At 41.3% G+C, this 25641-nt stretch overlaps 3 protein-coding genes and 1 long non-coding RNA gene across 4 annotated transcripts in view; 2 read left to right on the plus strand and 2 right to left on the minus strand.

Moving 5' to 3' along the window:
- The first annotated feature begins 3400 nt into the window (after positions 1–3400).
- LOC122657305 (transcription factor MYB44-like) lies at positions 3401–18415 on the plus strand. Its single transcript, XM_043851958.1, has 3 exons — positions 3401–4537; positions 5652–5653; positions 18401–18415. The coding sequence occupies exon 1, from the start codon at positions 3547–3549 to the stop codon at positions 4534–4536; it is 990 nt and encodes a 329-aa protein (XP_043707893.1). The 5' UTR covers positions 3401–3546; the 3' UTR covers position 4537; positions 5652–5653; positions 18401–18415.
- Positions 5655–7081, plus strand: LOC122657306 (peroxidase 3-like). Its single transcript, XM_043851959.1, has 4 exons — positions 5655–5943; positions 6049–6240; positions 6339–6505; positions 6586–7081. The coding sequence occupies exons 1-3, from the start codon at positions 5740–5742 to the stop codon at positions 6450–6452; spliced, it is 510 nt and encodes a 169-aa protein (XP_043707894.1). The 5' UTR covers positions 5655–5739; the 3' UTR covers positions 6453–6505; positions 6586–7081.
- The window catches only part of LOC122657304 (probable cadmium/zinc-transporting ATPase HMA1, chloroplastic), an 82545-nt gene continuing 64040 nt past the window's right edge, over positions 7137–25641 (minus strand). The window contains exons 10-13 of the mRNA XM_043851957.1: positions 19368–19584; positions 18057–18244; positions 17881–17967; positions 7137–7422 (exon numbers count right to left, since the gene is read on the minus strand). Coding sequence (XP_043707892.1) covers positions 7243–7422; positions 17881–17967; positions 18057–18244; positions 19368–19584 — 672 coding nt within the window. The 3' untranslated portion in view covers positions 7137–7242. The remainder of the gene's footprint in view (positions 7423–17880; positions 17968–18056; positions 18245–19367; positions 19585–25641) is intronic.
- LOC122657307 lies at positions 19811–21905 on the minus strand. The gene is made up of 2 exons (XR_006332289.1): positions 21663–21905; positions 19811–19876 (listed from the first exon to the last, which is right to left on the minus strand). It is a non-coding gene; the product is annotated as an uncharacterized LOC122657307 (long non-coding RNA).

Consider the following 25641-nt stretch of genomic DNA (forward strand, 5'->3'; position numbering starts at 1 on the left):
CCCGAAGAGATGCTGTCTTTTTCGGGAAAGAGAAAAAAAATAAATAAATAAAAAGAAGAATGTGGGTTATAGCTGGCAAATACGTGACGTGGCTTCACCGCGTCTTACTTTCTCTGACTCTTCCTCTCTCTCTCACTCTCTTTCTTTTCTGATTTCTGAGGGCAGTGCAGGACAGAGCAGAGCAGCGGGTATTAGTGTCATATTTCGAAGTTTTTGTTTTTGCCACGTCATTCACTAAACGACGAAACTCCGCTACTGGTAGACCCTTCACTACGTAACGGACCTGGACATACGTGGCAGAGTATAGCAGGACACGCCTTGGTTACGAGACGCAAGGTCATTGGTCTTGCGGTTCAGCCATCAGTCCAGGTGGTGGACGTGGAATGTGTTTGGTCCCACATGGAGGCTCAGATGATTACTCACAAATTCTCATAATAGATTTTTTTGCCGCAGATCCAACGGTCTAAAATAAGACGCATATGTATACGGTCACACCGAAATGAGACATCGGGATTCGTGGGAAAAGACCGATCCCTATCCACTTATTTTCCATGTGCTAGTGTGCTACAAACAAATAATTCAAGAGAGAGAGAGAGAGAGAGAGAGAGAGAGAATTAATTAACTGAATTGGAAGTGGAGCGTGTTGGTCTTCAAGCGCTCACCTGCGGTGTACAAGCAGCACGTTTTCCTCCTTTCTGTACTTTTTCCTATTAATTAAGGAGAAGGGCCCGAGGGGGATGAGATAGCAATATTAAGAAGTAATATCACTCACAAATAATTATTACTAATAAGTAAGGGATCTAGAGCTGGCCCACACTGGTAGGTTCAATTAAAATTCATCCGTTAAAACCTGAAATCAGATTGAGCGGTTTGTAAATGATTCGATGTTGGACCTATACCAATTACTATTTGGGTCTTTATTAGTATTTTTATCTGTTTCATTTTCTGCCCGTTTCATTTTTTTAAGTTCCTCTCATAGAAAGAGTAGACTTCAATCGAACAGAGTTAGAGTAAGGGTAGAATGATCATTTCTACCCCCCGCTATTAGAGGAACTTAGGAAATGAAACAGATAAAAGTTCTCTGCTTGATTGGAGATACATGAGCACCCAATTATGAATGCTCCAAACTTGTAATCGATCAGGATTGACCGTTTATAACTTGATTGATTCATTTATGATCTATTTATAATTCTATAAAGTCCAATTAGATCGTTTGAAGATCGATTATAATCTGATTAACTTGACCCTGATTACGAATCAATAATTGACCATCAACATTTCCGTTCTTAGTCCATGAGGCCTGATTAGTTAAACGATGTGGACCAGACCGAAACCAAACAGGACTAATAAGGGTTAGGGGGTGCAAATACAGAAATTTCGCTTTGGATTAAGGCCTTCTGCTTGTTTTAAATTGCTCGATAAACCACCTAACTAAACTAAAAACAACTACATTCATACCAATTGAACTTCTTTGTGGTTCTGTGGGGCTTTCAGCAAATATTATTATTTACTCTTGTGAACGCATAGAAAGCAGCGGAGCCGTATTGTTTTGCAGTGTCTCGGGAAAGCAAAGTTTTGGTTTCTCTATTCTAGTAATTTTGCCATCCATTCTTAGAGCTTAAAAAGGTATATACTAAAATTAATTGAAAAAAAAAAAAAACCATTGTGGTGCCGATACGAGGAAACATCCATGACCGTTCTTTACCATGTGGGACTGATTTGTCATTTCACGTTCACCTACATGACCATTATACCCTTTCCTACTACCGTTTACTTTATATACTATGCGTGCCGTATGGCATTCACACGAGCGGCGTGGAGCCTGGTGGAGAGGAACACACATAAAGGGGCTCCTTTAATCACGTGAGGACCACCAAACGCACGTGCCATAACGATAGGTCACGAACTGACGAAGTAGGTTCTTCGGGGAAAGGGGGAGCGGGTGGTCACTGTTAAAGCATGCCAGCTGTCCCCACGTAACGGCTGCACGTTGAGAGTACGATTCCCCATATCTCGCTCTCTTTTTGTTGTTTTCTCCCGCGCTCTCTATCTCTTCCGTTTTTTCAGTTTTTTTTTTTTCTGTCCCAAACGCACCCTAACCTATCCAGAGTCCAGACTGTAGAGTCCGGTAGTCGACTGGTGTTTTACATTACTTGCAGTTAGGCGGTTCATTGAGTCTCAAAACCCCTATTCAAACTCAAGCAGAAGAAGAAGAGTGGCCAGTGGGTAAAAATGTAGAGAGAGAAAGTTACCCAAAACAGAGGGAAGAAAATAAGAAGCTTCTACTGTCCACGTGGCATTTGGTTTTTTTTTTTTTTCGTTTTAGAAATTAGCGTAAATGAAGAAGATCTCGCGAGATCAGTTAGCAGTTAGCACCGACCCGAAGGATTATGATTGTCAGTCAAACGGTCAAAAAAAAAAATCAAAATTTTTTTTTCATAATAAATAAAGAAAGGGAAATTTAAATTTAAAATAATAATAAAAAAAGAACAGAACAAGTAAAGTATTAGGTAGTAGGCATGAGTACGACGTACGAGTAACTGAAAAATGGATACAGATCGGTTTTTCTCTCATTTTTATGCATTGAATGCTCTCCATCAGTCCATCCTCAACTATTTCTTAATCACCTCCCCACTTATTTTAAATTTTGAAATCAACTGATTTCATTTCTACCTATCTATCTATCTAATCAATAATCAAAAATCAAAAAGGTATGGAAAGAAGGAAGGTTACCGGTTGGTGTCGGTGGAGAGAAGGCCGTTAGGGTGCTGTTGGGATGGCAGGTTTACAGGCTGGACTGACAAAATGGCAGTAATGATACGCTCTCCGATTCGGCGACCGGACTTGTCGTATTCCCAGCTCAGCAGTTCCGTGCGGCCGTTCTGATAAAGAAAAATCCTTCACCAAATGCTCTCCAGCCTGGCTCAGTCAAACTCATCCGCTCCTTCTTCCCTCCCCCAACCAACCGTACTCTGAAAGTTATCGATTATTATTATTTATATATATTTTTAAATTTCTGGCGATAAATATCCCTTTCTTGAATCTTGATAGCTTTTCTCTCATTATTAACCTCCATAACTTCCAAAAAAACTAAAGTAAAGAGAGATATATATATATATATATAATAACATTAACGAGATCTAAGAGCGGGGCATTTTGAATCAGGACACTGAAGAGGCGACGCGTGTTCCTATGACAGCTGTATCCAAAAGCAACCGCCTGCTTGGAAGAACCGGTACTCTATTAACGCCCATGAACGGTCACGGAAACCGGCTCCCTCGGTTACCTTTATGAGTCCGTTATATACCCTACCGAGTCCCTTCTCCCACTCCGTGTAGCCCCAAGGGTGAGGTTCCTTCTCTCTCTCTCTCTCCCTCCCTCTCCCTCTCCCTCCTCCCTCTCTCTCTCTCTCTCTCTCTTTCTCTCTCTATCTCTAAACCTTCAGGGCAATCTCGGGTTCCCTTTCTGTGTACAAAATCTTGTAGTCGTCTAGGGTTAGGGTTTCGAACAGTGAATCGAGAATCAATCTGCCAATCATCATCATCCATGGCTTCCTCAAGGAAAGATTTGGATCGGATCAAAGGACCGTGGAGCCCCGAAGAAGACGATTCGTTGCAGAAGCTTGTCCAGAAGCACGGCCCTAGGAACTGGTCCCTCATAAGCAAATCCATCCCTGGGAGGTCCGGAAAGTCTTGTCGTCTACGGTGGTGTAACCAGCTCTCTCCCCAGGTGGAGCATAGAGCTTTCACCCCCGAAGAGGATGATACGATCATCCGGGCGCACGCCAAGTTCGGTAACAAATGGGCTACAATCGCCCGTCTCCTCTCTGGTCGCACCGACAACGCGATCAAAAACCATTGGAATTCCACTCTTAAGCGCAAATGCTCGTCCGTGGTCGATGACGGCAGCGACGACGCACAAGCACACCAGCCGCTAAAGAGATCGTCTAGTGCGGGTGCCGCCGTCGCTCCCGTCTCTTCGCTCTACCTCAACAGCCCTAGCAGTCCCTCTGGATCCGACGTGAGCGACTCCAGTCTCCCCGTGATGTCTTCTTCTCATGTGTACCGCCCTGTACCAAGAACGGGAGGAATCTTACCGCCATCACAGCATCACCAGCAGCAGCTCGAAACGTCGTCATCGACGAATGATCCGCCTACCTCTCTCTGTCTCTCCCTCCCTGGAGCGGATTCTTGCGATGTTTCTAATCATATTTCTGGGAGTTCCAGCCATGGTACAACCCCTGCCCAACTACCCACTCCCGTGGCTGTGCCAACAGCAGTTCCGTTGCAGTTTCAGCCACCCCAGCACCAGTATAATCAACATATACAGTACAACGATTTCGGATCGTCAGAGGTGGCCTATGCAGAGAAACATTTCATCCCTTTCAGTTCTGAGTTCCTTTCTGTGATGCAAGAGATGATCAAAAAGGAGGTCAGAAATTATTTGGCTGGGGTTGAGCCGAGCGGCCTGTGTCTGCAGGGTGAAGGGATTAGAAACGCTGTTGTGAAGCGTATTAGCATCAGCAAGATCGACTAGAGTTATTGAGCTGGTTGTCGTAGAAGAGGGAAAGGGTGTTCAATGTAGTTGGAAGACAGACACAAGGGAGAGGACGCGAGGAACACTAAAGAAAAAAAAAAACGATCTTGTTTTTTTTTTTTTTTTTTAGTTTCCTTATCCTCGTTCTATACGAATAATTTTGCTCATGTACAGAGAAAAAATGGAAGTCGAAGATGGTGAATCGAAGAGAAGGCCAGAAATAGAAGTAAAAACACCATTAGTTTTCTTTTTGTCGAGCGTAGAAGAGAGCTTGAAGTAACAGAAGCTCGTTTCTTATCGAACAAGAAAAACAATCCCAAAAAAAGAACTCCTTTGGGCTCATTCACCACACTTGGAATCTGAAACAGTAAAATCAACCCAAAAGAAAAGAAAGACAGGAAGAAACACCTTCAATCCAAGTTCTCTCACTCTCTCTCTCTTTTTTTTTTTCTTTTTTTTATAAATTTCGTTTATTCCATCTTTTATTAGGTATAGATTTACACTTTCCTTTCCCCTTTTGTAAATTTAATTCCTCAAAACGAAATGTTTGAGCTGAACTGGCAAAAGAAAATGTTGAAAACGTTACAGAGAACGAAAGAGCAAGAGAAAAAGCTGTGGAGAGAACTGAAAGCAAGACAGAAGGGACAGACTGACAGTTCATCGGCTCTTAAAATTCAAACTGTATCGATGTTTATGTCTAGGTGAGAGCGAAATTATATCCTTTCGAAGCCAAACTTGTCAAAGCCATATTATGTAGGATCATGCGAGTTAAACTTGAAAAATTAAGAACTGTGTTACAGTGAGTAACTTTCAAGAAATAAATTCTTAATGAACAACTGTATGATTTCCCTAACCTCCCAACTAACATCCACCTAAACCGTCTTAACTAACCAGTAATGTCGGCAATGGTAGATGTGGACGCATCATCAAACTGTTGTTTATCAATGGATGACACTATTTTTAGTGGATTTTTCTGAGTCTGGTCTTCTGACTTCCTTCTGAGGGAGAAGGAAGAGCAATAACTGAATTTGGATTTCCTAGGGAACAAGAGAATTTGGATTTCCTACGGAACAAGAGATTGGAAAAAAAAAAACTGGACAAATGTACCACCACAGGAGTCTGGTTTGGCTTCTCACCTTATAGGCGGGTTTGATTTCTCAATGCAATTAAAGTACCAAGTTGAAATACGTTTCTGGGAAGAAGATGCAGAGAGCCTGGTTGGTGATGGTGGTTGTTGCTTGGTTGCAAGTGCCGCCACTTGTAAGTTCACTTGAAATCGGCTTCTATGCTACAAGATGTCCCGCTACGGAGCGGATCGTGTCGAGACTCGTAAGGTTGGCATCTCGCCGTGACCCAACAATGCCACCTGCTCTTCTGCGCCTTCACTACCATGACTGCTTCGTTGGAGTGATTTCTCTTTCCTAATTTTTTTTTGGATTGAATTCTTTTCGTTCTTTTAAACAAAAAAACGCACTGCAACTGAGACAATTGGTTTATTATTCAAATTGCAAGGGCTGTGATGCCTCCGTATTGCTGGACAATGTTCCTGGCTACCCACTACCTGAGAAGATGGCATTACCCAACCGGTGTCTCAGAGGCTTTAACCTGGTGGATATGATCAAGAGAACCCTTGAAGTTGTCTGTCCAGCCAGAGTCTCCTGTGCTGATATCCTAGCTCTATCTGCAAGGGATGTAGTCGTCCTTGTAAGATCTGCTTTTCTAAAATCTCTGTAAATGGAAAAGCTTCGCCCCCAAAAATTAAGAGGAAGAAAGCTAATTTTAGTCTTGTGTCACTGTATCAGGCTGGTGGCCCCAGTTGGAAGGTTCAAACCGGAAGAAGGGACGGCAGATTGTCCTCTGCTGTGTTGGCTAGAATCAGTTTGCCTCGTCCTCAGTTTAGTGCAGTTCAACTTTAAGAGAAATTTCCTCTGGCATGGTATGTCCGAGGCAGAGATGACAGCACTCTATGGTTAGCTCTCACCACCCTTATCCACCATTCTCTTCCAGGTTTTGCCATAGGCATTTCATCTTCTTTCTGGCCTTTCTCAGGGGCTCATACCATTGGTTCGGCTCGCTGTGTGTCCATCTGGGACAGACTTTACCGATATAACTTCAAAAATGGAACAGATCCAAGTATTGAGAAAAACTATGCCACACAACTCAAGAAGATACGTCCGATAAGCAGTTATAATTCGAAGATACGGGTGCCTCTGGATCCCATAACACCCTTTAAATTTGATAACATGTATGACAAAAATCTGAGAACATGGGTCATGAGCAAGCTTTTGATCAGGTAATACATGACATTTTAACTTCAGAGCTCAGTAGCAACACAACTCTGTGGGAGAGCAGCTTCCGTAAAGCCATGGTTCATTTGGGCAATCTCCGTGTAAAGACCGGGTCACGTGGAGAAATAAGAAGAAACGGCCGCCGGAGAAATTAATCACTGCCATATTCACTTGAGACTGTAAATCTTTCTTCAGGATAGTGTCTATACTGGATAAAATGTTATTGGAAGAACCATAAGAATAGACCACCAACTTACAAGAAATTAATTCTTATTGTATGTCAGGAAAATTGTTTAGATACATAAGCCAGACAATTTTATTTGATAAAATCAATCTTTTTCTTTCTTATCTACACTAGACTAAACAATAAATGTTGCCTGCTCATAAATAGATACAGTTACAACCAAAAGAGCAACAGTTATAGGGGTGCAGATTGGATGGTGCCTGAGGTTGGAAACCTTTTCAAGAGCCCTGCAATAGAGGATCTTACTCCATCAAGCAGGGGTTGTAGATCCTGCTTCCAGCACCACGTGGGATCATTCAGGGCACGAATTGAGTTGAGGCAAACAAGAAGAGTGCCTCCTTCATGCAAAAGAACCTGTATTTCATTAAAGGAATTACAAATTGTTTTTTTTTTTGGTAATTGGGAGCTTTACATGTATAGTTGATAGAAGGGGGGGGGGATCGAACCGGGGAGGGGATAAGATACCAGCCAAGAGACTCGAACTCGAGACCTCTTGGTGAGCATGGGCATGAAGCGCACCATGGCTCACCAACTGAGCTAAGCAGTTGTTGGTAATTACAAATTGTTATTGAATTGCATCTATTACTTGAGAAAAAGGAAAACCAAAATGGGGAGATTACATTTATTTAAGTCTCTGCAAAGAGCTGGCTGGAACACGATGCAGTGGGGATGGTACCCATCCACCCATTATGGTGAAGGAAAGGAATTGAAGAAACCTGGGCACATGCCCCAGTTACCTTGTAAAATTAATTAATTGGGCACCAAGCAAGTTTGGGAGTGGATCAGATGTGGTATTGGTAATGCCTGCTGCAAACTAGCACAGTTGCCATTCCTGTATGTAGGCGCTATTGAAACAAGTAAAACGACACCGGTTTAGATATAGTCTCATATAGAACCTTAATTTTTCAAACTCGTATGTGGATTGGAATATTAACTGTTACACACTCATTTTCTGTAGGGGCCATTGCTTAGAGCAATGGTATAAGGTTTGGGCTGCCAGGGGCATATGCCCAGGTTCAAGTCTTGAGGGAGAGGATTTTTCAACCTGTTCATGCGGAAACCTATTCCCGTATGTTTTGTTAACAATTCCAGAACTCTAGCACTGCTCCAACCATTGTTCGAAATCTCGGTCAAAACCACTGAGATTTCACAAAATATTTTGGTTTTGAAGGTGGAAACAAAACTGGGTGACTCAATAGGAATGCAAGGTTTGATTACAAAACAGTGCATATAAAAAAGCATTGTTTCACTCGAAATGACTTTCAAGTGGCTTTTCCTATTAGAGGGGTAAAATTCCAAAAAACTTTAGATTTGCTAGTTTGGCCAAATTAGCCACATATCATGGTGGAACATACTGTTTGGGACTACTACAACACATCTACAACGATGATTTACCGCGTTTGAGCAAGATTTGTGTAAGATCCAAGCTTAGAAGTATACCCTTTTACCCCAAGGGCCCATTTGTTTGATAGAGTTTTTGATGGGGTGGGAAAGTGAGACTTTTCCAATGAACAATATTTTCTATACTTGTGTACTTGACTTCTTGTAACACTTGTACACTTGTACATATTCTTCATTCCTAATGCATAGTTTAGTTATTTTCATTACTTTTGTGTGTTTCCTTTACCATTACTTTTGTGCGTTTAAATACTAAATTTTTTGTAGTATATACTATATTTGAGAAAGTATACAATAGGGTACAACGTACACTACCATCCTAGGGTATGAAACCAAACTACCATTTTGGGGGTTTTTTTTTTCCACTTTCTTTACAGCTTAAAGGTTCTAATATATTTAGAAATGCTTAATTAGGGTTTCCCTGAAGTTTCGTGCCAAATATGACCATTTAACCACTGAAATGGCCAAACAACACATGCCGAGTTTTGGTCGAATTTCAGTCAAAACTGAAATCTCAAACCCTGGCTCCAACTCAATGTGTCGCAAGCCAATATTGTTATAATACTTGTTGAGGGGTATTATTGAAACTGTGTAATATTGTCTTATTAAAAGGACAGATAGAACGTTGTGTAAGGACTGTAAGGTCATCCGTAGGGAGAGCTTAACCACCCAACACAGACTGGTGGTCCTGGATATGTACCTCGGTGCACAGAAGAGTGGGAGGAAGGAACCTAAGTACCCTAAGATAAGGTGGTGGAGATTAAAGGGGAAGTCTCTAAGGGCTTTTATTGATATTGTGGTCAAACAAGGAAAATGGAACTTTGAGGGAGACACCAGTGTGATGTGGAACGAGATGATGACATGTATTAAGAGGGCGGCCAAAGATGTGCTAGGGGAAGCGAAGGGTAGGCATCAGGCCCCTAGGGACACTTGGTGGTGGAATGATGAGGTCCAAGCAGCCATTAAGACCAACAAAGAGTGTTTTAAGACTTGGCAAAGGACTAAAGAAACAAATGATAAAAAGAAATATAATGATGCAAGAAATGAAGCTAGGAAGATTGTGGGTTGGCTAGGGCGAAGAAATATGAGGATCTTTATACCAACCTAAACACTAAAGAAGGAGAAAAAGCTATTGAAAATGCTATTTATAAGATAACTAAGATGAGAGAGAGGAAGAGTAGAGATTTTGATCAGGTGAGGTGCATCAAGAGTGCTGATGGAAGAGTACTAGTGAGAGATAAGGACATTGTGAAGAGATGGTATGAGTATATCTGTGACCTACTAAATGGAGATAGGTCGAGTAGAAATGACCCAGATGATTACAGTTTTCAGCAAGACGCCACACGTCATAGACACGTAAGAAAGATTAGTGTGGCGGAAATTAAAGCCGCCTTAAGAAAGAAAGCAGGCAAGACCCCAGGCCCAGACGAGATTCCAATAGAAGTGTGGAAAACCCTTGGAGACTGTGGGATTTCTTGGTTGACTAATCTGTTTAACAGAATTTTGAACACAAGGAAGATGCCAGATGAATGGCGGAGAAGCATTGTAGTCCCAATCTACAAAAACAAAGGTGACATCCAAAGTTGCAACAACTATAGAAGCATTAAGCTTATGAGTCACACTATGAAACTATGGGAGAAGGTTATTGAAGCCCGTTTAAGAAGAGAAACTCATATCTCGGTAAACCAGTTCGGCTTTATGGCAGGTAGATCCACGACAAAAGCTATCTACTTATTAAGGAGGCTCATGGAAAGATATAGAGAAAGCAAGAAGGATCTCCATATGGTCTTTATTGACTTGGAAAAAGCTTATGACCGAGTTCCTAGAGATTTAATCCAGCGTGTCCTAGTGAGAAGAGGAGTTTCTAGCAAATACGTGGATGTTATTAAAGATATGAATGAGGGCGTGGTGACTAGTGTGAGATCTGTGGGAGGTCAGGGAGGAATTCCCAATTACGATTGGGTTACACCAGGGATCAGTCTTAAGCACTTATATTTTTGCGCTCATCATGGACGATTTAACGAAGAACATTCAAGATGAGATCCCATGGTGTATGCTCTTCACTGATGATATCGTTTTGGTGGATGAGACAAAAGAAGGGATTAACTCTAAGTTAGAGCGTTGGAGGTCAAATTGGAAACAAGAGGACAAAAACGGAGTATATGATGTGTAATTTTAGTCACATTGTGATGGATACTGATATGGTTTGAATTGAGGATAGACTGATAGAGAGATACCTCAAAGTGACTATTTTAGATATCTGGGATCAATCATAAGTAAAGAAGGTGGCATAGAGGATGATGTTTCCCAAAGAATTAAAGTGGGATGGATGAAGTGGAGAGGTGCGTCTAGAGTGTTGTGTGACCGACGTATTCCTTTAAAGCTTAAAGGAAAGTTCTATAGAACTGTGGTACGACCGGCTATGATGTATGGGGTAGAATATTGGGCAGTTAAGAAGTGCCATATTGATAAGCTTTGTGTAGCAGAGATGAGGATGTTAAGATGGATGTGTGGTAAAACAAGGAAGGATAACGTACGTAACGAACGTATTAGAGCGGATGTGGGAGTCGCCCCGATCAGTGACAAGCTCCGAGAGAGTCGCTTAAGGTGGTTTGGTCATATTCAACGGAGGCCTATGGACGCCCCAGTAAGGAGGAGTGATATGATCTTGATTGAAGGAGCTAAAAGAGCTAGGGGCAGGCCTAAAAAGGCCATAGGAGAAGTGATGAGGAAGGACATGCATAGCCTAGGTCTTGTACCTAGTATGACTTCGGATAGGGCCTATTAGAGGGCAAGGATCCAGATAGCAGACCCCATTTAGCTGAGATTCTCCTGTCATGCTGGGTTGGGCTTCTTTCTTCTTACTATCTTTCATCTTTCACTTGTCATTTTCTACTTTCCATTTTGTATCTAGTGTCATATTGCATCTTTCCTTAGTTTCCATTTCTTCTTTCATATTGCATCCCCTGTTAGAACTTAGTTTTCTTTGGTGTTTGGATCCATGTAGCCGACCCCATTAAGTTGGGATAAGGCTGAGTTTGTTGTTGTTGTTGTAATATTGTCTTATGGGGAAATATGTTAGTATGCAAGGGTATAACTGGACCTATACTTTAAATCTCTAATATATTTTCTGGAAAAAGATCTATAGTTTCCTCTTCTTCTCTTCTCTTCCCTACTTTCTTCACTTCTATTACTTGTTTTCTTGCAACTTGGTACCAAAGCACCAGGCCCATTATTAATTAAAAATCTGTGTACGGTCACCCAAAAGATGGGCTACATGTGCCACGTGTACTGGCACCAAAAGAGGGGCAAGACGTGAGGGCGAGTGTTGGGAGTAATCCCACATAAACTAATTCTAGGACTTTGGATGTCTTTATATACCAGTTGGGCCTCTCCATCCAATAGCTTAAGCCTTTGGATTGGATATTTAAATATGGTATTTGCGGTGAAAGGAGCACAATCCTATGTTTGTGACAGAAGTGGGAATGAATCTGTTGAGAATGTAAAGCTTTGGCATCAACGTTTGGGGCATCCCTCTTTTTTTTTTTTTGTTATGGAAAGACATTCACCTCACTTGTTTCTTCCCATCTAGTTCAAATGTCTTTCAATGTGAACCTTGTCAACTGCTAAACATTTCCAATCTCATTATTCGTATCGTGGTCAAGAGTTTGGGGAATTGTGAGTTGTGTTAATGAGACACCAGCCCACCTTTATTTATAATAAATGAGATACGAATACAAAGACAATAGAGCCCCTAGGGCAACACCAAATAAACCCTAAGGAAAATTCTACCCTTATACCCATATTACAACACATAATGGGTACTGGATCCAATGTTTGTTTCCATATTGTTCATACATATGTTTGGGGCCCACACCCACCACTTCCTTGTTTGGCTACTGTTACTTCATTACGTTTGTTGATGATTATTCCCGTTCTACTTGGGTTTACCTTCTAAAACATAAGAGTGATGTGTATGTAGCTTTTACGATATTTTATCAAATGGTTTGCACTCAGTTTGAAGTCAAAATTAAGATTGTTAGGTCGGATAGAGGGAGAGAATATATGTTTGGTTCCCTTCAACACTTCTTTAGTGATAATGGGATTCTCCATCAGCTTGCATGTGTAGATACACCTGAACAGAATGGGGAAGTTGAATGGAGGAATCGTCATTTGCTGGAAATCACTAGGAGTTTTTGGTAAGCATGTCCCTAAAACCTTTTGGTCTGAAGTCCTTATGTGTATCTTTCCTACAGACACTCATATTTCTTGGATACTCTCCTCCTACAAGCATAGCTGTCACGGCATCTAGGTGATGCTAGGTGTTGAAAGAGGTAAAAATCAAGGCGACACCAACAAGGTGTCTGGCCTAGGTGACCAAGGCACCCTTCAAGGCCCAAATGGTCATATTAGATCCCGAAGCTTCTAGAACACCCTATTTTAGGCCCTCTAAACATTGTGGAAACCTTAAATAAATAAAAAATAATAAAAAACCCAAAATGGTATTTGGATTTTGGACCCTAGTTTGGTAATTATATAGTGTACGTTGTTGTATATATTCCCTAATATGGTCCATTTCACACAAAATTTAGTACTAGAACACACGTAATTCAATTAAAACAACATAAATATGCATTAGGAATGAATAGACATAAAATTATAAACCATTTCATAATTTTCAAATGTTATAAATCAGACATAGTTCATTACAAAGCGTCAAAGATATGGGAGTCAAGAATACAAGCAAGTCATCCCTATGCCCATCATAGAGCCCTAGTACCACATCGAGTTTCAGGCAGGATCAATACCACTAGAATGTTGCTAATGCTGCCAACCACCAAGTATTTACCGTATTTTTTGCAAAAATTAATTTTTGGGAAAAGTGATACTCCTTCAACTTTGAATCTTGCACAAATCTTCCAACAACACAGCAAATCGTCGCTTCCAATGCGTTCCTCTACTACCCAACAACTTGTTCCACGCTTATACGGGAGTGTGATTTGGCAAAAAAAACACAAAAATCACAATTTTCCCAAGGTTTCTTATCGAAACCAGCTTTGAGCCGTTTCGCTCAAAATATGGAATTTATTATAAAACTGAAGTATCGTTTTGGTCAAAATTTCGACGAACGATGCATATCGTCGGAATTCCAACGAAACTTTGACCAAAATCTTGCATTCCTTCAGTATCACACTATATTTTGTTTCGACAAATGTTAGAACTGAAATATTTCGCGAGATTTCGACAAAATTTCACAAAATCTTGAACCATGTTCACAAACACCATTCAGATGAAGACTGGCTTTGTATAAGAGAACTCCATACATCTGGCTTTTGTATGCGTTTGATGTGAAGAATGCATTCCTCTATGGTGACTTACAAGAGAAACTGTATATGCAAGTCCCATTTAAGTTCAAATTTTCCATAGCTGGAGGGAAGGTATGAAAACTAAAGAAGGCTCTTTATGGCCTTGAATAGTCTCCAAAGGCATGGTTTGAGAGATTTAGACAATCCACAATAAGGTATGGGTATACTCAAAGCCAAGCCGACCACACTATGTATATTAGACAAGGCAATGGTAAGATCATTGTCTTGATTGTTTATGTGGATGGGATTGTAGTTGCAGGAAATGATCCAATGGAAATAAAGAGGCTCAAAACTTATCTGGCTCAACAGTTTGAGATTAAAAATCTTGGTATTTTAAATTATTTCTTGGGAATTGAAATGTCAAGATCAAAGAAGACAGTTCACATTTTTCCGAGGAAGTATGTGGTGGACCTCTTGAAAGAGACAGGGATGTTGGATTGTTGGGATTTGAGATTGATGGCGCCATGAGACTATTGCGATATTTGGGCTGCTATTAGCATAGCTCATAATCCTGTGCAACAAGATTGTACACAGTGCATTGAGGTTGATAGGCACTTCATAAAGGAGAAAATTAACTCTCTGAGTATCTGCACACCAATTGTGAAGATAGGAGATCAGTTGTTGATGTGCTGACAAAAGGAATCACTTCTCCATTGTTTCGTACTCTCTTAAGCAAGCTGGACATTTATAATATTTATTCCCTAGCTTGAGAGGGGAGTGTTAGAATACTTTCTGTGGGAGTATTATTGGAACTGTATGCAATATTGTTTTATGGACAAATATGTTAGTATGTAATGGTATGTCTGGAATTAGACTTTTTATATCTCTAATATATTTGCTGGAAAGAGATCGATAGTACTCTTCCCTTCGCTTCTTTCTTCACGTCTATTACTCGTTTTATTGCAACTAATATATCCTCTTTTTAATCGTAAACAACCTTCAAATTAACAAGATGATACATCTAGACAATTAGTCACTTGTCAATTATCACTAAAGAAACTAAAAAGGAAAGGGGGAAGGGAATCCCACTCTTCAAATTAAACAAGATGGCACTTTCCCAGTCCAATCTAGTGCCACCATCAAAATGAGAAATTATGTGGAAAACTAGATAATTAATGATGAAACCAGTTGAATGCATAGTCCACAAGACCAATCTATTTCAAAGTTCAAACAGCTCCACCATCCATGTCTTTATCATGGTGACCCCAAGTAGGTACTTGGGAACCGAGTCATTAGCATCCCCGTCAGGACCCAGTGTTCCTGCTAGATCATACAAGTTAAGGAACTCTGCTTCAGCAAACATGTCGCTTTTTGCCAGGTCAACATGGGTTTCTAATTAAGCATCACAGCATCTTGAATATGCATGTACACAAGTAACTTTAGCAAGTAGTTTCAGTCAAGCTTCTTTGGTAGTTCTTGTTTCTTTTTCCATGTTTGTTCGTCTTTTGATAGATCTTTTAGAAGTGAATATGGTTCATTTTATGGCTGAGACAGAAGTATTTAATGGATAAGATTAAGAGCTATCAGTACAGCTTTACAAGTTATCAAAATAAATGTGAATCCAGCCAATCATTCCCTCCTTGGTCAGCCCCAATCAATTTGCTTTCATCGCTGGCAAAAGCATTGCGGATAACATTATCCTATGCTCTGAAATTGTTCGTGGCTTCGACCGAAAATCTCACTCTCCTGCTGCCCTAATGAAGATTGATCTCCACAAAGCATTTGACTCCCTTAGATGGGACTTCATCTGCAATGTGCTCTCGCAGATGGGCTTTCCCCCTCCTTTCATCTGTGGAATTTTTGCTTGCATTTCCACCCCCTCTTTCTCGGTTATTGTCAACGGCTCCCCCGCCGGTTTCTTCCATTCCAAAGTTGGAATTCGTCAGGGATGCCCTCTCTCCCCCTTTCTCTTTTCCTTGGCTTTGGAAGTCCTTTCTAGGAGCATCCAAGCCAAAACTGACCTTCATCTTATCTCCCCCCTCCCCAAATGCAAGTAGCTTAACCTCACCCACTTGGCCTTTGCGGACGATCTTATGATCTTTTCCAAAGCCTCCCCCTCCTCCATCTCTGCCATCATGTCCTCTCTTAATCTCTTCGAGAGTCTATCTGGGCTCCGTATAAACCTCCTTAAATCCAAACTCTTCCTCTCTGGTGTCTCGGATCTTGAGAAAGATTCCCTCCTTCGTCTCACTAGTTTCTCTCTGGGCTTCCTCGCAGTGAAATACCTTGGCCTTCCTCTTATCCCTGCTAGACTCTCCAGCCACCATTGCACCCTCATGCTTGACATTATCCGTAAGCGTCTCCAACTCTAGAAGGGCAGGCTTCTCTCCTATGCGGGTAGGCTTGAATGCATTAGATCCGTGCTCCAGTCCTATAACATTTATTGGTGCGGCATCTTTGTCATTCCTAAAGCCACCATCAAAGCTATGGAGTCCCTTTTTGCTGCCTTCCTCTGGAAAGGGAAGGAATCCTCCAGATTTCTCCACCAGATCAGCTAGAAATCTATCTGCCTTCCCAATCTGAGGGAGGTCTAGGCATTCGCCGTATCCGCGACTCGAACACTCCCGGAATTCTGAAGCTTATTTGGAAAATCTCCACTAGGCATGACTCCATTTGGGTTCATTGGGTCTATTCCCACCTCCTCAAAAATGACTCCATCTGGACTGTCTCCATCCCCAAGGATTCTTCCTGGATCTGGCGCAAAATTCTCCTCCTTCGCCCTCTGGCTCTCTCTGCCATTTCCTCCATTATTGATGGGTCATCCACTTCCTTATGGCTCAACCCCTGGCACCCCATAGGAGTTCTCTACAACTTCTTTGGACCTAGGGTAATCTACTCCTCCAGGATCCCAAAATTTGCCCCTCTTTCCTCCATCATCTCTCATGGCAATTGGTCCCCCCCCTCCCCCCTTACCCCCCCCCCCCTCTCCCTGATCTAGAACTCCCTCCCCCCCCTCTGGTCTTGCGGACAAGGTCTATTGGCTTCCCTCCAACAATGGCCTCTTTAGCTTTAAATCTGCCTGGAGCCTAGTTAGGCCTCAAGCACCTTCTGTCCTTTGGCACAAGCTAGTCTGGTTCAAAGGTCACATCCCCCGCCACAGCTTCCTTGCGTGGAGAACCCTTAACCACTGCCTCCCAACCCAAGCCTTCCTCTCCCACCGAAGAATCCCTGTCCCCCCCTCTTGCCTTTTCTGTTAGAATGGCTCCGAAGACATTGACCACCTTTTTTTCGCTTGCCCTTTCTCTTCCACCATCTGAAAAAAAGCCCTGTCATTCATCTGGCCTCGCAACAGGAGTCTCCTTCCATTCGCACGAGAGTGGCTTTGGATGGTCATGACTTTCCCTGGATGCACCACCTGCGACATCAATGGCAAGCTTGTGTTTGGCGCTACTCTTTATCACATTTGGATGGAGAGGAACCTTAGGAGATGGACCTCCAACTCTCGTTCTTTTGACTTGATTTGGAAAGCCATCTCTTGGGATGTCTCCTCTAAGTTCAGTCTTCTGCCCCACAAGGCATTTTTGGATTCCCCAAGGAATAGGCATATTGTTGTTTCCTGGGGATTACATAGTGCTCTGTTACGCCCCCTTCCCCCCCTTTAGCGGGGATCGGGGTTTCCCCCCCCCCCATCTATCCCCCTTTGTACACCCCCCCGGTTCTCTCCCTCTCGGGCTTTGGTAATATAATTTTTTATTCACCAAAAAAAAAAAAAAAAAAAGGTGATTTCCAAAAACAGTATTCATTTTTTGAGAAGTCATCAAATCAATTTTATAACTGCATGGAAATTAATATAATTCTATAGAATATCATTTCTACCATATACAGAATAGCAACCTAGTCAGTTGACTAAGGTTAATGTCTGTTCAACATGGGCAGTGAATAAATAGAAGGTTGGCAGTAGATATTGTAAATCATTATAATTCTCTAGACTATGATTCTATCATATGAAAATGCAATGATCCCAATGAGTTATTCAAAAACATTCATGAAATTCATGAATAGTGAAATAATGTCAGGTACATAAGGCATGGAGCTAAATTTGGCATACCGTCAACCATAGTGGTAGAAAGCCCAAAACAGATGGAAGAGAGGCAAAAACAATGCAAGATAGAGCAAGTGCCACGCTTTGTTTGACCTGTTAGTACATGTACATGTTAAACTAATAACGACCAAAGTTTCTCACACTAAATAAACGCAGATGGAAACAAAATGGGTAGTGATTACCAAAGAAGTTGTTTGACGGGCTTTAGCAATACAGAATGGCACACCAGAAATATTGTCCTGCAACAATAGCACATCTGCAACAGCTATAGCAGTTGCACTAGCACGTTGGGCAAGTACAATGCCCACAGTAGCAGCAGCAAGTGCTGGCGCATCATTAATACCATCACCAACCATTATCAAACCTCCCCCTGCAAAGAGTTCCAGATTTTCTTCAGATGGTTTCAGTAAGAGTGAGAATGAAATTGAGAAATAAATCATATAAAATTTTTTCTATGCAAGTAACTTCAACATGTAGAGTAGAGATTAAGCATTGCTAAGATCTATGGTGCATGATTACAAAACAGAGATGGAAAACAAAAGATAATACAGAAGAGTTACATAAGAAAAAGCAAGCTTTTAGAAGAAGAAAAAAATTGGGAAAGACGAGATTGCTTTGTCTCAATGATAAGAACAGTGCAGAAGTGGCTCAAAACTACAAAACAATAATAGGCTTTCAAGCTTCCAACTCTGGGTTAGGAATAATTTGCACCCTCTCCATTTTACACCCCTAGCTATGTCGGGAAATGCATCAACTTCTATACAATCTAATAATAATATTGTTTGAATACTGAATCTACTAAAAAACACTACTAAGGTAAAACTAGAGTAAGACCATTGGGGAAGCATATTTTGAGGGAAGGTTCATTCTTGTGTGTTGCTTCCGACAAAACCAGACAAAAAGGGAATTACTGAATACTAATAAATAGACATAGAGAAACAATTTCCACTACATCAGCTGCATCATTGGTAAGGATGGAAATTGAGGCCAAAGAATTAGATTTGGATGGAAGAGATGAGATAATCCTCTTGACTGCCAACTGTATACTGCATATTAATCAAACTTAAGAATAATGTCAAATACAACAAGAGAAACAAGATCATGCTTTATGGATTAGTAGGTTGGGGCAATCACGAAACAATAAGCAGAAAGGCAGAGTGTAACCAACATGAGAATGTCAAGGTGGACTAGTGACAAAACTGGGAAAGATAACAACAATGTGGGAACCAAGGGAAATTAATAACAAGTAATTAAACTAAAATAATGGAGAATCAATATGAGTAAACAAGTAATTCCACTGCTTGATTGGGGCTATATCTAATGAAGAGTTTGTACAGGCAAGAATCACATTCAAAGAACCAAGGCACCCTGGAGAAGTATTATCTTTGAAGTGCAGGGACAATGTAACTGAAATTCCAGAAAGCAGTTGAACTTGGCATTAAGTTGGACAGCTGGAAGTTAATAAAATAATCTTCGAGGAATGCAAAACTCACCCATATCTCTTGAGATATTTTTCACTTGATTGAGTTTATCCTCAGGCTTCAAGCTGCTGTAGGCTTCATTGATGCCAACAGCTTTTGCAACTCTCCTTGCACTTGACTCATGGTCACCTGTTAGCATCATTACACGGACCTTCGCTTGATCTCGTAATTCAGTTACAACATCTGCAACACCAGGTCGGGGCTTATCCTCAAAGTGAAATAGGGTTACCTGCAAAAAATCAATTTAGTATCCCACCACTAAAAGAATCCTATTTGAACATGATATTACATTATCCAGCAAAAGGGTTCTTTGATACCATAAGAAACAATTGAAGAGGTCATCCATTCTATATTGGCAGGTGATCAATGATGTAGTTGCATGTGTGTGGCTGGACCAGCATGACCCAATTTGGAAAACCAGACTGAGATGAAACGGATCCAAACCAGGATTTTGGTCCAATAGGGGTTAGAAGGGAATTAATTTTTATCTAGGGGTTATTTATGTGAAAGGGTAATGGTGTCTTGACCAAGGTTTAAAGTATCGGTATCGGGTATCATATTGGTCGGGTGATTTTAAGAGACGTATCGTATCGAACAATACAGATACGCATAGAAATAGTCAAGATACACATAGAAATACACTTTTGGAACAAAAAACAATATAAATAAGCAATATATAATAAGTGTCATGCATAAACACTAAAATGGTGAATAATGTATAACCAAACAAATGCATTAAATTGAAATTGTTATAAAAGATGAGGTCTCTTACATGTTGTAATCGTCTATAGCCATGAAGACTATTGGATGATGCAAAGGATGATGTTGTAGCACTCCTTGATTCATTTTTTAGTTTAAAACTGTGAAAAACCAAGATTAAATGCAAGATTTTAAGCTCTAGGTTGTGAGTTTTCCTTCATTTTTTCATTAGATTAGGAGTTGTATTGAGTCTATGAGTGAAAATGGCTTTTTTATGGAATATGTCAATGGTATCGGTACGTATCAGTATGTATCGGTATGTATCAAGCCGTATCAGCCGATACATATTAAACCACCCACAGAACCCTTTATTGGACGTATCGATACTCAGTTGTATCGTATCGTATCGGCCCGTATCTGTCTATACATTTCGATACAATTCGAGACAGTTCATTTTTTTAAAAAAAGGAGAAGTATCGGTATGTATGTTGGAACCGCTTCCTCTAAAAGGCCGATCTTTTAGAGGAAGCGGTTCCAACATGGTATCAGAGCAGGCAGAGGTCACGGTATCGAGTCCCCCTGGGAGCGGGCAGGTGTTAAAAAAAATATTTATCCACCCGTTTCCCTTTTTAGATAGACCACCGTGTTAGAGCTCCTGTTTGATATACATATAGTTTCCTCCCTTTCCTACAAGGTCGGCCTTTTAGAGGAAGCGGTTCCAACATGGTATCAGAGCAGGTTTTGAATTAGGGTAATCCCTCCCTTCGATTTTCAGCTTCTTCTTTCTCTTCTCTCGCTCTCTTGCTCTCCTCTCCTCTTCCCTCTTTTCTTCTTTTTCTTTTTATTCTCTCCTATAGGGCAGCACCGATGACGTGATCAATAGATCCAGCTGCTGCCCTCCATCACCTCTTTCATTGCTAAATAATTCTGCTCAATAGGATACTAAACCCTGGCTGCAATATTTGAAGCTCCAATTTTTTTTGGATTGATTCCATATCAACTACAAGGAACCAATCTCCATTACTGAAGATCAAGAACTGCAGCAGGCCTTTTTTGGGGATAAGATTCCATCTCCAACCTGTTTGAAGACCTCCTTAGATTGATTTCCTCTCCAAAATCAAGAAAACCCTGACAAATATCGATCTAGGAGCTGCTGATATCTTTGAGTGCTGATATTTGGAGGAGTGCTCAGGCCCTTCTAGAACCACACTCGAGCCAAGTTTCAGCTCCATCCAGTGCTTTTTTTAAGGATTCTCTCCCTACATCGATCTCAACACAATCAGGGTTTTTTTCAAAACCCTGAAAGAATCGATCTAGGGGTTTTGATTGTCTCTGTTGCTGATTTTTGGGGACACCTATTATTATCATCCCAAAGGTCTCCCCACCAATTTCTGGCCATTCTCTTGAAGTTTTTGTTGGGTTTCTACTCACAATAGCCCTTCTCTACGATTTGGGTTTCTCTGTTGAAATATGGTTGGCTCTGATACCATGTTGGAACCGCTTCCTCTAAAAGGTCGGCCTTTTAGAGGAAGCGGTTCCAACAGTATCGTATCGGTATCCACCAATACCGATACGTATTGGTCCATATTGTATCGTATCGGTCGATACTCTTGACCATTTCTTTATCTATGATTTTTTACTCTGTATCTTGGTATATTACGTGTTAAAGGTGATTGAGGTTACGAATAATTGGACCTATTCGTTTTGGGTGGGAAGAGTATGCTGCCAATTTCTTCTTGGGGCAGAGATAAAGAGATACCATTATCAGATGGACATAACAAGGGAGGAAAGGGGAAACAGCTGCATCTGATCATGTGGAACAGATGCTCTGAATCAGGAAACATCAATACTAGGCAATAACCTTGAATCAAGTGAGACGGTGATCTTTTTAGATTTTTTTTTTTAGAGTCCCTGTACTGGGACTTGAGCTCTGTTGTGGGTGGCTGGTGGAAAGGAGTGAGGTTGATGCAAGCAGTGAGCTAACAGGTCCAAAAGAGAGTTTAATTGCTCAATTAGAGAAGGCCAGGTAATGGGCATCTTTTTCCAGCCATAATAGTCCAACTGTGTGGGTTCCTTTGGTTTCCTTATCGACTTAATTTCATTTAGAGTGGGTCAGTTGCAATCCTGTTTCTAATTATTAGGACTTAGTTATTTATCTTTAATAAGTTTCTTTCTAATGTAACTCAGTCATAATTACATCAGGATTTGAGAATTAGTTTCCTTAATTAAGTAGTTTCTATGTTCATTAAATAAGTAAGTCTGATATCTATCTACAATAGGCATTCCTACTTTGGGCAAGATTTAAATTTCAGTCTATATAAACTCTGTAGTAGTTCAATCTTTTACATCAAAGACCTCTAAATTAGGGATGGCAATGGACCAGGACGGAAATCATCCAAATCCGAAGCCGCCCCATTTAAGATGACATTTCTCAACCTGGTCCACCCATGAAACATACAGAGGACTTGGAACACAGACCAGGAACGGGAAGAGTTGGATTTGCCTCTATATGCTCAAATAAATGGAAGGAACGTAGGACATACTACTTTCAAAAACCAAAACACCCTACTTCACAAACAACTTTTGGTTTTAAAAAGAGGTGGAGGCATTCGCAGAAAAACATATAAAACCATCACAACCAAATAAGGGGATATGTACTTTACCCATATGGGTACCCTCTAACTATTAAAAGGTTTCAATTTTACAAGGTGGCCGTGTTGGAGCCCAGCAGGTTGAGGTGGGGCAATCTTGGTCATACAAGTCCTAACCCAATAGAGGTGGGTAGTGGCGCGGCTCCTATCCATTGCCTATTTCGGTCATACAAGTCTTGACCCAATAGGGGTGGGTAATGGTGTGACTCCTATCAATTGCCCTATTTTGGTCATATAAGTCCAGACAAAATAGGGATGGGTATTGGCGTGGCTCCTTAATGTAGCTCTAAATAGGAGAAGGATCCTATTAGAGGCCAAGCAACATGATCTAATAAGGCTACTGGTTTGGCTGGGCAGAATTAGGGTTTCTAGGTTAAATTCTAGGGTTAGGTATGGGGGAATGGGGTAATGTATATCTGATTTTGATAGGCAGGCCTTGGGGAAGCTATTAAAACAGATTTTAACAAGTTTTGAAACAAGATTCAATTTCCAGAATTTTTAGGGATAGGGTTTGGGTTTTAGGGAAACAACCAAGTAGTCAAAACTAGGGTTTATAATGGGAATCTGAATCAGGGGTTAGGGTCGAATGTTCAGGTGTGTAGGAGGGAGGTTCGACTGTAATATGGACAGATTCTGATGGGTGGTTAGCTCTAGACAGGAATTAGGCTATTTAGGGTTTTTTGGTGTTTTAATGGAAAAGAGGGGATTAGGGTTTTTGATGGACAGTTGAGGCTGCAGGTTACGTCGAGTGGAGGGAGGGCAGTAAGGGATCTGTGGTTAAATTTTGGATGAAAACTGATGAAGGATGAAGGCTGGACAGGTTCTAGATGAATTAGGGTTTATGGGATTCAAACTAAAAATAAAGGGATCGAATGGGGAAGGAGAAGGAATAAAAAAACAGAATTAAACTTCAAACTCACGGCAGGAATCCACCGGCAGCAGCTTGATAATTGAAGGAACCTCCCGATCGTCTCAATGCAAGGAGTCGTAGGAATCCACCCACCCTATCCACCTTGAGATCCACAAGGATATCACTCACAAAGAGCAGGAACAGCAGCAGCAACAGCAGACAGCAACAACAGCCGACAGCAGCAAAAATCTTTTTTTTAATTCAAATTCAATGTGGGGGAGCCCTCCACGATGTACTTTATTTATAATGTGGCTTTATGCCAAATCCTACTACAACTTAATGACTTCTCCTTCACAAAATCGTGGAAGGGAAGGAATTTAAACTAAAACTAATAACTTAAAATAGTAAAAGACCTATTTAACCCTACTAACTTAAGTTAAAAGACATCTAAATTAAAACAACTAATTTAAAAGAAGATTCCATACTAGCCAATAGGATATAAGGACCTATTAACCAATAGGAACACTTCACTTAAATTATACCAATTGAACCAATTGGGTGCAACCAATTCTAAATCGGTTCAATCTAAAAACAGGAAAATAAATTAAGTATGAAAAATAATAATCCTAATCTATGGCTCCCTAATCAAGCCCTAAGTTCAGGGCTTCTTCTTCTTCTTCCTACTTGGAGCTGCATCAACTCTCCTCGTCTTGAAAGCATTCATCTCTGATGAATGGCTGGAGATCACTGAATGGTCTTCCAAATCAGGATCAAGTTTCTTGAGTTCATCTTCAGCAGATGGTTCAAGCTTGTATGCGGACAGCAGCTCTTTGACGGATGAAGAAGGCTGGAATTCTGGCTGGGCAGCAGCCTCTTGAAGGATCACATGAACACCTCTAGGGTCATTATCTTCATCTTCAAAATAAGCAGCCACATCGTCATCATCATCAGAAGGAAGTGCATGGAAATGAATTCCGCCCTGGTCTTCACCTTCACCTTGAACTCCTTCCTTTTCAGCCACATTGACAGACTTCTTCTAGTGTGGGCAGTCCCTAGCATATGCCCCTTGTCTTGACAGTAATAACAAGTGAAAAGGTCATTTCGGCCCATAGGAGCTCTGCCCTTATCATCCACACGTGGGGGAACAGTAGGGCGAGAGGTGCTGCCTATAGAAGAACCTTGTTTTAAGGTGCCAGTGTTGATGTAGGCCGGCTTGGAGGTAGAACCCGGCTGTTTACTTGAAGCTAATAGCTCCTCTGCTTTCAAGGCCTTCTCAAAACAATCTCAAACGTCTGCAAAGTCAACCACCCCAATTGCCCTGTTGATCTCACTTGATAGATCCAACCTGAACCGGGAAAGCATTTGGATGCCCTCCTCCCTAATGCCAGTGCGAGAAGAAAGAGCATCGAATTTCCTCATGTACTCAGTCACAGTCATGGTCCCTTGGCGGAGGGAGTTGAATTGATCCTGCAGCTGAGACCTGAAGTGCCTTGGCAAGTATTGCTTACTCAGGTCGTATTTCATGTCTTCCCAAGTGCGGGGTGCAGTACCATTAAAGTCCATCTCTCTTTCAGTAGTTCTCCACCACTCACGTGCTGGTCCGACAAGTTTTGCACGGACTAACTTCATTTTCCTCTCTTCAAACAGGTCATACCAGACGAAATAATCTTCTACTGCAGCCAGACAGTCATAAAATACCTGGGGGTCAGGGTGACCATCGAATGCTTTCAGCTCAAGCTTCACCTTTTGATTGTCTGTATAGCGTCGATTAGTACCCTGGTCTCCAGTGAAGTAGGACCTCATATACTCCTCAAAAGTGGGCTGTTGACCTCTGTCTCTGTCCCGGTCTTCTCTATCTCTGTCTCTGTAGCCTCGGTGGTGATCTCTGTGTTCCCGAGAAGGTTCATGGGCATATCTAGGTCTGTTCCGACGATCTTTGTAATGATCTCTACCATCCCTGTCATCTCGGTCAGCTCTGAATCTGCCCCTGTGACCTAGGCGTCCATCTCTATAACCCCTGTAGTCATCTCTGGGGCTCCCATCTCTATCAAGCAGCCTCTGTACCACTGAATGGAATTGGTACCTG

The sequence above is a fragment of the Telopea speciosissima genome, chromosome 4, assembly GCF_018873765.1.
Source record: "Telopea speciosissima isolate NSW1024214 ecotype Mountain lineage chromosome 4, Tspe_v1, whole genome shotgun sequence".
Lineage (NCBI taxonomy): Eukaryota > Viridiplantae > Streptophyta > Magnoliopsida > Proteales > Proteaceae > Telopea > Telopea speciosissima.

Bases quoted from the DNA above. Each gene is read 5' to 3' on its own strand.
- LOC122657306 (XM_043851959.1), top strand. From the start codon at position 5,740: ATGCAGAGAGCCTGGTTGGTGATGGTGGTTGTTGCTTGGTTGCAAGTG. The intron at 5,944-6,048 runs GTGATTTCTCTT...TCAAATTGCAAG, and splicing joins ACCATGACTGCTTCGTTGGA to GGCTGTGATGCCTCCGTATT. The intron at 6,241-6,338 runs GTAAGATCTGCT...TCACTGTATCAG, and splicing joins CAAGGGATGTAGTCGTCCTT to GCTGGTGGCCCCAGTTGGAA.
- LOC122657305 (XM_043851958.1), top strand. From the start codon at position 3,547: ATGGCTTCCTCAAGGAAAGATTTGGATCGGATCAAAGGACCGTGGAGC.